Below are 12,701 nucleotides of genomic sequence, written 5' to 3'. Positions count from 1 at the left end.
CCTCCCTGTCGTCTATCCTGCATTCTCCTGTAGAGTTCAGAACATTCCAGTTCTCTGTTTAAAACTCTGCTTTCCTGCTTACAGAGCCTCAGGGTGACGCTCTCATTCCCTCAGCCAGAGGCCACGTGACCCTTCATTTCCCCATATTCATATGTGGCCTTACTGGGTTTCTTTTCAGTCCTCCAAAGCTACCATGGTCCTTTCTTTTTCCTAGTCCACTGCTGCCGCCCCACCCCGCCCCACCCCTTTGAGTCTTAGGTTCAGAATACTGCTAAGACATTCTCCTAAGTCTGGCATGTGTGCCTCCCCCAATGACTTTGCCTCATTGTCTCATCAAGCACCCGCCCCCAAGGCCCATCTCGCAGTTGCCCCATCTTGAACCTTCTGGTAGAGTGACTTGCCATGACAGGAGCATATGACCCAGGCTGACTGGCCACTGCACATGCCTGATGCAGTATTTGGTTCATGGTCTGGCACTGAGTCAAGAGATCCCTGAAGAATGAGCCTCAAAATAAACTGCGAGGCAGCCCTCTTCATGTTACAGATGTGAATAGATGCTGCTGTCTTCTCATTTGCCACTTCTATCCCCAGTCAAGCTCCACTAGCAAGAACGGCTATTACTTTCCCAGAAAGCAGACAAAAAACTTTGTTGCAGACAAAGCAACCTATGGGTCCCACAGGAAGAACGTTCCAAGGTTCTGAGAATTAGCATATGGTAATTGGCAAGTCCCAGGGTATCTTTTAATTGAACCTTCCCAGAAGTTCACGGAGCTTGTACTCAGTGCTGAAATTGAGTAGAACTTCATTAGGGAGGTTGTGTCGTGCCAGGGAATGGGAACTGCAGCTTCCCACACGGGGGCAGCATGCTGGTGTGCAGCCCTCGAATCCGCATGCTGGGCGGGTACTGACTACTGACACCGAAGAGCGTGGCAGAGTGACCGTGACCTTCAAAGAAGACTAGGATTGCCCTTCTCAGATCCCATCATAACCTTCAGGTTTCAGGGATCATTCCTCCCGTCCTCACCCGGTGCATCTCCTCACCCGGTGAGCAAGCAGAATTTCAAGAACATCCCTCCCCAAAACACATCTGAGGAAAGAGAATGTCCTCAGGCTCAGCCCACCACAGCGTCCCTGCACCGCTCTACCCCCATTTCCTCCCTGGGGTTCCATGTTGTCTGTGACTAGGAAAAGACCAGAAAGGTGCCCATCCTCAGGTCCCCACCCCACCCTTACTGTCTCCTCCTGTCTGCTCTCACCACTCCTGGCTTCTCCAAAATCCTCATCCTGCAGACACAACTCAAATGCCCCTCTTCTGTGAAGCTGTTCTTGTGTACCTCAACCATCTAGCAAGTGGCCACTCCCCTTTTCTGCAGCTCCAGGGAACCATATTTGTACCTCCCTGCCAACTCTGAGAACCTTGTTTGGTTCTCAGGCATGTCTTGTTTCTATGTTAAGTTATAAACTTCTAAGGAAGACTCTTTTATGCCCACATGGTCTAGTGCAGTAGGTGTTTAGTCACACTTGACTTGGGAGGAGAGAGATCTAGGGAAAAGGAGGGCACAGAGGCTAATTGCAGGGGGGTGGGATGGTGGCGGCTAAGCTTCCGGTGCTGAGAACGATCATTCTGGGTTATATTTCTGCCCTGCTACTTAATGAGCATGAGACTCTGGACAAATTACACCATTTGTCCGTGCCTCCATTTCTGTATCTGTAAAAGGCAAAATTATATATCCCAAATTATACCTTCTACCTATGATTGTTGTGAAGTGTAAAAAAACGTAATTGTAAAGCACTTAGTGCAAGGCCTTTGCCTCCTGAGCGCTCAGCGCATACAGGAATCTCCAGCCTGCAAGGACCAGCATAGACACCTCCACAGAAATACTGCTGTGTATACGAAGGACAAAGGGCGTCTGTGACTAATGTGACAAAGCAAACTAAATCTAAGCTGTTGCCCATAGAAGGCCAGCATGGCCTCATCTTCCTGAGAACCCAAGCGCTGCTTTTTGGAAATGGCGAATCTCCTCTAAGTCAATAGAACCGCTTTGATAAGAAGACAGCAGTAATCAGGGCTACTCGGTACTCAACTACGGGCAGCAGAGCGTGATGATGTGTTTTATAAAACCAAGGATCTGTTTTGATAGAGTGAGGTATGGTGTGGTGGGAGGGGATGTCTCAGCAGGCCCATGCTGAGGTACCAACCCAGGCATGAGAAGGGTAGAGGACAGAACAGAGGTTATTTGTGGGCATGGGAAAGGGAGAAGGGAATAGAGGCAGAAAAAGAGAAGGGACAGAGAGAGAGCAAGAGAAGGAGGGAGGAGGAAAAGGAATAGGAGGAGTAAGAAGAGGAAAAGGAATAGGAGGAAGAGGAGGAGGAGGAGGAGGACGAGGACGAGGACGAGGACGAGGACGAGGAGGAGGAGGAGCTGACCAGGAGCACTTGGAGGAAGCTGAGAGACAAAGGGGTTAGGGAGAGAAGTGAGTCAGAGTCAGAAAGGCCAAATGGTCACTTTTTTAGCAAGCCAGGCCTACCGGGCTGTTGCTAGGTAACTGCTGGGCGGAGCTTAGAAGGAATACCAATGGAGAGGGCTAGGTGAGCTCATAGCATTGAGCTATGTTTTAATGCACACTGTAGCTGTTTTAATGTCTGATGATTTGAAAGGAGATGGAAAACAAGTGCTGAAGGGGGGAAAGTCATGTTTTTGCTGCCATCTACAGATGTCAGAGTGCAATCTGTAACATTTCCTAACATGCCCGTAAGCCCCCTTCACTCTCTGTGAAGCACAGTTTAAGTTCTAGTAACCTAAATAATTTAAGCACATTATTACAGTAATTTCTTTTTATCCTGCTTTCCAAAAGTATGCGCATTTAGTCAGGAATTCAATCTTTATAGCTCCTCAAGCGGTGTTCAGACTTGTCGTCGGAAGGCTGTGTCGTAACTCAGGACCATGCGGTTATTGCTCAGGGCGCCTTTGATGTAGCTGACGGGGTCCGGGTCCGGGTCCGGGCTTAACATGGTGGCAGAGAGGACTGGCCGCAGCTGGATTTCACGCCAAGCTTCCCTGGATCTCACTGGTGACTGGGATCACTGTAAATTGCCTCTCATTGTTTGGATTGAGAAATCAAGCCAAGTAAAATCAAACTGTGGAGTGGCATCCCTTCTGAGATAGCTCTTGTCTGTGTTCTCTCTCTCTCTCTCTCTCTCTCTCTCTCTCGTGTGTGTGTGTATGTGTGCTAATTATGACCCACTTAACCTGTCCTGTGTCTCTTTTCAAAAGGGTTAAATATAGACAGGAGTTGTTGGAGAAGCGTTTGATGGAGAGAAAAAAACTGGCCCTTCAAGAAGTCCAGGAAGAAGAGGAGAGAGAGAGGCGGCTGGAAGCCCTACGAAAGCAGGTGTTTTCAATTCGGAAGTTTTCATTTGTTTTTTTTAAATGGTTCTAAGCATGCTAATGATATTATTACTGGGACTTAGATCACCATATCTGACATGCAAAATGTAACTTTTCCAAACTAGGACACGGGTTTCCTTCGCAGGAGCCAGTGAGGTTTATGTTGAACCAGGTCCAGCTTCTTGATATATTTAAAGACGTTTATCGGCAGCATTTAAAAAGTTCTCTCCCAAGATCTAAGTGTGTCCCATATCCCCTCCAGTTCATTATCCAAACAATATCTGTTTGCATCAGTGAAACTCTTGTTTCTAGTCAAAGGACTTCCCTGTCCTCAAAAATGTGGTAGAGCAAGATAGTCCACTCTCAAGTGGGCTTGGAAAAAATCCCACAGTCAGCAAGCCTGTTTAAGCACTTTACAAACACCCCCTTTGTACGGCATTAAAAGCCTCCCATGGCCTTACCTAAGAAACATAGACAAAGTAGATAAAAGTAGACAGTGCACAGCAAATGCAGGAACTCAAGAAATTGAGAAATGAGATAGTTCCTCTGGTAGTTTTTCTGAACTTTGACCCCAGAGATTTGTTCAACTGATAACTGCACAGCCTGGCCAATGGGAAGTGACTGTGTAGTCCCCTTCCTGAGTGAGTAGACGTCATACAAGCCTTGGTTGTCTGTCAACACTGAGGTTAAGCATCCAGTGCCAGAGAAAACTTGAGCCATTTATTTAACCTGCCTTGGCTCTGTTTCCTCATCTGGAAAATGGGAGTTCTAAAGCCAGCTCCTGCCCCATAGGTTTGCAGTAACTGGAGTTCATAGGTTTGTGAGTGCTTACTGGGCACAAAGCCCTATTCCAATGCTCTTGGACAAAACTTGGCCTGATTCCTCAGCATCCCTTCGAAGTAAGTATTATCAACACCCCCATGGTCCAACAGCAGAAACCAAGAGGTCAAGTGCTTTTTCCAGAGTCACATTGCTAGTAAGTGTCAAGTAGGACTCCTATGAGACAACTCTCACATGGTCCTCCTCTTCAATAAAATAGACTGTAAAGATGAATTCAGCATAAGAATATAAAATTCTGCTTATTCTGTATCCAAAAAAACAAAAACAAAACAAAACATCCAACTATTCAATCATTAGCAAAGAATGACATGCTATCACTTTCTGGAGGCAGACTTAACGTCACCATCACTGAATACATCCTTGTTGCAAATGTAACTGGGTACTGCAGAATCCATGCGACCAGACCTCCTTCTACCCAGTAGTCCTTTAAAAGAAGAAATCCTTTGCTCTCATCACAATCAGAGCTTAGAACTGTAATATGTAGCATTTGAGCTAGGAACCCTATAATAATTAAATTACGATTGACCCCAGTCATTTTATTGCAGTTCTGAAATGGTATTAAAATGCCATTTACTTCATACAAATTCTTGACTTGCAGAATTAATAGGCAGGTATTGGTAATGGTGCATATGATTGACAAAAGTAGTGGCTTCTTTTCATTAAGATCTGGGTCAGGCCGGGCAGTGGTAGTGCATGCCTTTAATCCCAGCTCTTGGGAGGCAGAGGCAGAGGCAGGTGGATTTCTGAGTTTGAGGCCAGCCTGGTCTACAGAGTTGAGTTCCAGGACAGCCAGGGCTACACAGAGAAAACCTGTCTCAAAAAACAAAAAACCAAACCAAAACAAAGGATCTGGGTTAGAATAGTTATTACCATGCAGGACAAGGACTTCATGTTAAAATGACTCCTCAACTTTAAGGTTTAAAAAGTCAACTCATTGTCTTTAACAGCCCCAAGGAATCTACTCGCTTAGTACAGTAGAAGCACACCCAGCTTGTCCATCAATGACTGCACAATTGAAAGTCTCATGGTACTGTTACCATAGATTGATCACTGCTGATATGTGAATTTTTGCTGCTTTTTGTTATTTTCAAGGTTGTTTTCAATGTCAGATTGCCTTTGACCTTTATCACACAGATGAATTTGTATCTGAAATCAATCATAATTGTGGCTATTTAATCATTAACAGACGGTTATAATGGTTAACATTTTGTTTGACATGTGTTTTAGCTCCTTTGTCAGTGACTGGGATCGGCCTGGACTTAATATTCTTTTGCTCTTTCCTCTACAGTTTTAGACTTAATAAAAGTTTTTTTTTTAATGGTCACTAAACAAACCCATGATCTTACCCAGAAGTGTTTAGCCCATATCCCCTCGTGAGTGGCTCTGTTCTCTCTTCTCTCAGGTTGCTGTCGCTGTCCAGTCTGATCCAGTTAGAATGATGTCAGAGACACTGGCCTGGAAAGCCAGGATAGGCGCTGAAAGTGAGGAAGAATTCATTCTTCAAAAGCCGCTCTTCACACTGACAACGTACAGCGAGAAGCAGGTGCTTACGGGGACCGGAAGTACTGGTGCGAAGTCCATGCTGAGGATAGGAAGAATTGATCTCGCGCGTGTGTTTTGAATTACACATTATTTTTAATAGTTGCCCAGAAATACCCTATATATTAGCATAGTTTCTCTTTGTAAATAATAACACATAATTGCTGTATGAATCTAAATATTATAAAAGTGTGACAGAAAACAAAACAGTTTAGAATCGTATCTGTCACTGAAAAAGGTTTGGTAACATTTTATTCAAAAGTCATTGATTACAAAAAAAAGGTTATTGGTATTTCTTTAAGGTTCAAGGATTTCTCTGTTGTATTATGAGTTTATGGTCTAAATTCATGGCATAGATCGTGTTAAAGATGCAACTAATAAGACCGACAGACAGTCCTGAAGACAGCTATCACACATTCTGTTCTTAGAGCTAAGGATAAAGCATTTTCTGTGGAGACACCATTGAGGGGTGGTGGAGCTGTTTGCAGGAGCTTAGAATATGTGTTGTTTGTGGCTTGAACTGAGAAGAGAGATCTAAAAGAACTGTTAGTGGAGAAGGGTAGAAGACGTATGAATGGATATCACCTAAATTAAGGGAGCACGCAGTCCTGAGTTTTACAGAACTAGAGAACACGCCAAAATTTCAAGAAACCTGTTGCCAAACGAGTTCAAAGTGCCCCTCCTGCATGCTGCATACTTGATCGTGAATAGTAAGGTCAAATTCTCATTTTTTAGAAATCAGATATTTATGAAATAGACACTATATTCTGGTTCTGTGCAAGAGAACCACCCTAAATAGGCTAGACTGTTTCTTCCGAGAAGAAGTGACTCTCTAGGCCAAGAAGGAAAGTATTATATTCAGAAGTAACACACAGCGTGAGGACAGTTCTGTGCTGGTTGTGGGGGAGACCTCTACCCAGAAGGTTAGAGTGATAGCGCTTCTGAGCATTAGCAGAGTTAACAATCTGGGGCAGTTGTTGCTAAACTCATTCAAGATGATTTACAGTTTAAAGGGAAAAGAGGCTGATGTGCACAGGGAAAAGAATCCCTCTTAGGAGGGTGTAGGTATATCTCTATAGAACCAGCTGCCATCGTAAGAGGCAACTGGACACTACACAGGCTAAACTCAGAGGAAGGAAAAGACCTATGGCGCCAAGCTATCAGGGGTTTCCCAGGCAGAAAAGACCCTTCGCTGGATGTCTTCGCTGTGAGACAGAGGCACAGGCACAGGTTAAGTGTTAAGACGAGAGTGGAAACTTGGGCTAGGGCCCAGCTGTGATACACAGGAAGCCTTTCTACTCAGACGTCTGACCTTTATCCCGTGACTAGACATGCTATTTTAAAGCAGGTAAGTTAAATGATGACATTTGTATTTTATCCTCAGATCTTGAAGGGAAAATAGATGGATGTAGGGGTAGAGGAGTGGAAGTTGTGTTGAAAGAGTCATGCGCAGCTCCGGCTGGAGAGATTGGGGGTGGGGGGGGCGGAGCAGGAATAAAGAAGGAGAAGATGATTCCAAGCTAGACAAGTACCGCATCTGCACATTGTAGATTCAAACCCACGCTCGAGATTTACTGGCTGCAAAGCTATTAACATCTTTATGTTTGTTTTCTTCATCTTTGAAATAATTACTTGCAAAGTTCTTCTGGGGATTAGAAATAATAAATATCAACTGCCTAGGATATTGCCTGGTATTCGGCAGTGATTCAACAAATTATTGCCATTTTGTGGATCTGTCATTAACCATATAAGAACACAGAAGGAAAAACAAGCCTCGAGAGCAGATGTGTTTTGTCCATGTCACGTTTATGGTGAGCTGGCCTAAAGCATCCTTTCAAGAAACTGACTACCGGACTATGGGGAGGAGGAACCTCTCTCTTCATTTACTTTTTACTCAAAAAAATTGGATAATGAAAAAAAAATTAAGGCTCCACAGCCCTGGTGCTGGAGAAGGAGGTGAATCCCAGAGAGAATTCAGGAGGAAACAGCATACGATCGTAGAGGGAGTGGGAGTCCTTGAAAGTGGGTCAGAATATGTGGAGACAGAAGAGGAGCCTGGGTCCTGGGCTCCAATGGCTGTTTCTCAGACAGGGACTTTTGGGTTATTCTGGCCTCATACTCCTCTCTGCCCCAGCCCTGCTTCCCATTGGTTGTCGTAGAGTCTTCCCTTCAGACTGTGTCTGACGGTTAGGTCGTCTCTGCTTCCAGACAGGTTTAGTTATTTATTACTTCATGTCTAGACAGTCACAGTGGCCTCCTGACCTTCCCGTCCCTCCATCTCGTTTATTCCCTACCACCTAAATTTATTCGGACTTTATGATCAGATTCATCTTATGCTGCCACAGTTGGATGCTAAAAGCAGAAGCAAACACTGTGCCACTAGCTAGCATGGCCTTCAAGGCTACGAGATCCCAATCCCAGTCAGAGTGCCCTTTCTTTGCCAAGCTCCTCAGTGGCACGGTATTCTGCCCAAACTCCCGTCATCCTAAAATTGACCTGCTTCACCTCAGGTTTTGTATGTGAGGCCTCCCTGTCCGGTTAGATCTCTCTTCGTCCCTCACTGACTACTGGAAGATTAAGTCAGACGTCAAGGTTGCTCTGGTTGTTTCTTTTCTGAGAGCATCCTCTTGCCAGAAACACCACACACCTCCACGTTCATTACCTGAGGCGGAGACGCACGTCATTTACCTGTGGCCTTCCTATGCTTCCACTCAGTCAGGAACTCATGGAGGGAGCTGTTTTCAGAAGCTTTTGACTGTATCTTTTAGGGAGTTAGATGACATCAGACTAGGTAAAATGTCCTTATGTGGCCATCTCTTATCGTGACAAAGAATGCGTTGACATTAAGGGGACTACGGGCCAATCAAGTGTAAATGAGAACAGAAACTGGGTTATCTGTGTATCTACTCCTACTTAGCATGGGATGGGTGGGGCATTTTTCCAGTTCTGTTTGAAACAGAAATCCAGCCTCAGATTCTCCTTTTGAAGGATTGACCATGCGTTTATTCGTAATTTGCCCATTACTAGATGATAGCAAAGTTGAAGTGGCTGTTAGGAGATGCTCAGGGGGCGGAGAGAACTGAGCAGATAGAACGCCTGGGAATCTGCAAGGGGCCTGGATTTGCCTCCCAAGAGCCACCTCGAAATTCACAACTTCCCACAACTCCAGTTCTGGGCTTAATTTTACTAAATTAACCAAGATCACAGGATTCCTGTTACCTGTGCCATCGCTTGGTAAATGGTAGTTTGGATAAATACATAAATATTACTTGCAAGAATTATCGGTTCCATAGCTGCATTTTTTCTGTTTGTTATTCTACAGTTTGATTTTTGATTATTTAGGATTCATTAGCTAACTAACCACCCCTTCTAGCCCCTGTGAGCGCGCGCGCGCGCGCGCGCGCACACACACACACACGGTACATACACACACAGACAGACATGCACTCATACACTTAAAAATATGTCTTTCTGAAATAACAGTGCCTTAAAAATGTAATTCTAAAGGTTGATCTTATTTATTAAAGTAGATTTATTTTATAATCCTTTATCTATATGATTCTAGCCAGCAATAAATAACCATCAATAGTACTGGAAGTAAAGTTCTTTTATTTCATTTTTAATAATTTTAATATATTTTATTGATGAAGTACATAATATTGAATTAACTCTATGTTGGAAATAAGTAATACACTGGAAAGTGATAGTGTAAAAAATAGTTTGGACATTTTTAGTAAAAACTCTGCAGTCACAAAACAAAGAAGCTTTATTACCATCTAACCATCCACCCTTAAAAATTACACAGCTGATTGGGAAAACAAACCTGAACAATAAGATGTACTTCAGCTAAACGAGTTATTGTTGACTTAAATCCCATTTTTTTATTTATTTAGTTATTTATTTATTTTTTGTCTATAGATAACTTCTGATCCTCGACTTCGATTTGAGTTAGCACTTCGAGAAGCTGGACTCCACAAAACACAGTACGCCAAAGAGATGTTACCAAAAATTGGTCCTCAGAAGCCTCCAAGGAAGGACACAGAATCGACTGTGTTCAAGGTCTAGAGGGTACCTGTGAAGGAACACTGTGTGGAAATGGATAATGATGATTACTGCTTCTAAGTGCTTAAAAAAAAACACCGCACACAGAACTCATAGCATTTATTAAACAACGTTCCATTTTTTTTGTCTTTAAAGTTTTGTTCCGCCATTTGCTTTTTCTTTAAATAACATGTATTATTACCAAATTTGCCAAAATTATGTGACTTTGGTAATTATCAGGTAATTGTCAGGCTGTTATTTTGGAGAGGTTTTTTTTTTCTATAAAGAGTTGCCGAAAACAACCACTTGCAAGAATTGTCTATTCCACAGGTACATGCATTTTGGCTTATTATCTCAGTATTTGACTTTTAATTATGGAAGCTTCATTATTATTAATACTTCTATTGTTTCTTGGTTATTCTAAGAGGAGATTCAACCTTTCTCTAAATTTAGAAATCAGTTTGGTGCATCATGTTTATTGCAAACCAATTATCTGAGCAATCTCAGTTTGAAAATCTGGCTTAAAAGAAATTATACATAGTATCTCCATCAGGGGAATACCTGTTTTTTACTGGGAAGGCATGGCAGGGTAGTCATTTAGAAGGAAAACCTAGAATTTTATGATACTTAAAATGTTATTCAAAGTTCCTAATTATCTAAGAAATACCTAGATGAATTTCTTGAAAATGAATGTCTCAAATAAAGCTTGCCTATATGCTTTAGGCTATTTCTAAAAGGAAGCAAGAATTTTTTTCAGCAAGAAAATGTTTTTTTTTTTAAACTTCTAGTTGCTAATGGTAATAAGGAAACTGATTTCTTGTCTTTATTTTTCTTTGCTGCCATTTCCTGTATTTCCCATTTCCCCTAGCCTTGGGGTTGTTATCTCTAGGTATTTATGAGAATGTTCTGAAAACCACAAAACCCAGGGCTCAGGATGGATCTCAGTTACTAGGACACTTGCCTATAAAGTTCAAAGCCCTGACTCTGAACCCCAGCACTCTATAAACTGTATGTGGTGGGACACACTCTAGCACTTGGGAGACAGGAAGCAGGAGAATCAGAGGTTCAAGGTCATCCTTGGCTATATAGTCAGTTTACAGCCAGCCTGCAATACAGGAGACCCTGTTGAAAAAAAAGGGAGAAAGATAGGGGAGAGCAGATGAGGAGAGATGAAGGGAGCAGGAAGAGAAAAAAGGGCATCACAGAAAACAAGCTGATTGGGGCTCCACATGACCACCTGAAGCATCGCAAGTATAAGTAAAAACCAGCCCACCTGTCAGAGCACATTGCCTTCTATAAAATAGTTCTACAGGGGGCAAAGATCTCATCTACATACCAGGATTCACCCCAAAGCTTCCCTACTTTAGCTCTTCACAGCACTATAATGTCTCATCAAATAGTGGAGAAGTCCTTAGGAGAGGTGGCGAGGGGTGGGCAGGGATTGGTTTTGGGGGTCTTTCTAGGGGTCAGAATGTTATTTTACAGGTCCCTGACCATAAACCCATGGGAAACCATGACAACAACCATCGTGTGCAGACAGTGCAATAGTGATTCTTCTGAGCCCGTGGATCCTTACTGTCCTGGATGTCCACACCAAAGTCCTGGGATCGCATTCCAACACTACGGACACACTGAAACCCTCTTTAAAACCCTCCTAAGAGCTAAGGATTCGTAGTTGGAGCCATCTTGGTAGCATGTAGCACTGCTGTTCTGCGAAAAGGGGAGACGTCCTACATTGTGGTTGTAGGAAAACTGAGTGGAGATACTGACAGCAAAACAGACTAGCCATTGCCTACGGCCAGACTCAGTCTCTAACAGTTTTCTTTATTTTTAAAAAGAAGGTGTATTAATAGTAGCTGTTAATTCCTGAGTACAAACTGAATGCTTAGCATCAGTGTGTGCTTTCCATATGATACTTGATCGTCCTCACAGCCTCATGATAGGGTTCTTGCCATTTTAAAGAGCCAGAAATAAGTTCAGAAAGATGAAATAATATACATTTATCAGTTGCCTTCAAGCAGAGACCTTAAATTATTGTAGTGCACCCCACCCATTTTAAGTGAAATGAAAGAAGATAATCTGAAATCTGGAGATCAATAAACACATGAAAAGATAAAAATGCTTAGCCACATCCCCAGTGAATGGCCAGTGCCCACTCGTCAGATGGTCAGCATTGTCAATGAATGCAGTAGCCACAGAAGAATAGAAAGACTGGATAAGGTGGTACAGGTCTGTAATCCCAGCTATAGAGGTGGAGGCCAACCTGGGCTACATGCTGTATCCAAATGTATCCAATGTCTCCAAAGCCAAAGCAGCACAAACCAACTGTATGGTAGAACACTCCTACTCAGGAGCTCTTGGGGGGTGGAGGCAGGAAGAAGTCTGAGGCCTGGTGGGGTGTATCAGACATTGTCTCAAAGAAAGACAAAGAAAATAGGAGACATGTGTTAGTGTGGATTGGAAAGTTCTCCCTTGCCTGTTGAGGTGACCTTTTTTTTTTTATTATTACAGTCTTTGATCCAGCAACTCCCCATCTAGAAGTGTGCTATGGAGAAGCTCCTGCACCAGTGTGTAGGGAAGAGCTGGGCTTTGCAAAGACCAGCAAACTACATTTCATCAGGAGTAAACTGGATGAACAGAAAAACTATGATATGTTTGTTTATAGAATTGCATATCACAAAGGAAATAAGGAGACATGTATCGATTTGGACAGGATATTTACCCAAAGGAGTGAAATGTCATATTTCATTTATCTAAAGAACAAAATCCTTCCAATATAATCTGTATTGTTTATGGATACAAGGAAGGCAACAGAAGAGAGAAAAGAAATAAAATAAAATAATAACATAAAGGTAGTGATTACCTCAGGTGACTAGGGAGACAGACAGGATT

At 42.9% G+C, this 12,701-nt stretch overlaps 1 protein-coding gene across 2 annotated transcripts in view; it reads left to right on the top strand.

Annotated features, from left to right (window-relative positions):
* Window positions 1-9,833, top strand: part of Ccdc148 (coiled-coil domain containing 148) — a 186,388-nt gene extending 176,555 nt beyond the window's left edge. For both annotated transcript variants that reach the window (XM_052181135.1, XM_052181134.1), the window contains 3 exons: window positions 3,276-3,393; window positions 5,632-5,772; window positions 9,687-9,833. In XM_052181135.1, the coding sequence (XP_052037095.1) occupies window positions 3,276-3,393; window positions 5,632-5,772; window positions 9,687-9,833 (406 nt within the window). The remainder of the gene's footprint in view (window positions 1-3,275; window positions 3,394-5,631; window positions 5,773-9,686) is intronic.
* The last annotated feature ends 2,868 nt before the right edge of the window (window positions 9,834-12,701 follow it).

Source organism: Apodemus sylvaticus, chromosome 5 (genome assembly GCF_947179515.1).
Source record: "Apodemus sylvaticus chromosome 5, mApoSyl1.1, whole genome shotgun sequence".
In the NCBI taxonomy this organism is placed as follows: domain Eukaryota; kingdom Metazoa; phylum Chordata; class Mammalia; order Rodentia; family Muridae; genus Apodemus; species Apodemus sylvaticus.
The sequence above is the reverse complement of the archived record's forward strand: the minus strand, read 5'-3'. Positions and strand labels throughout refer to the sequence as shown.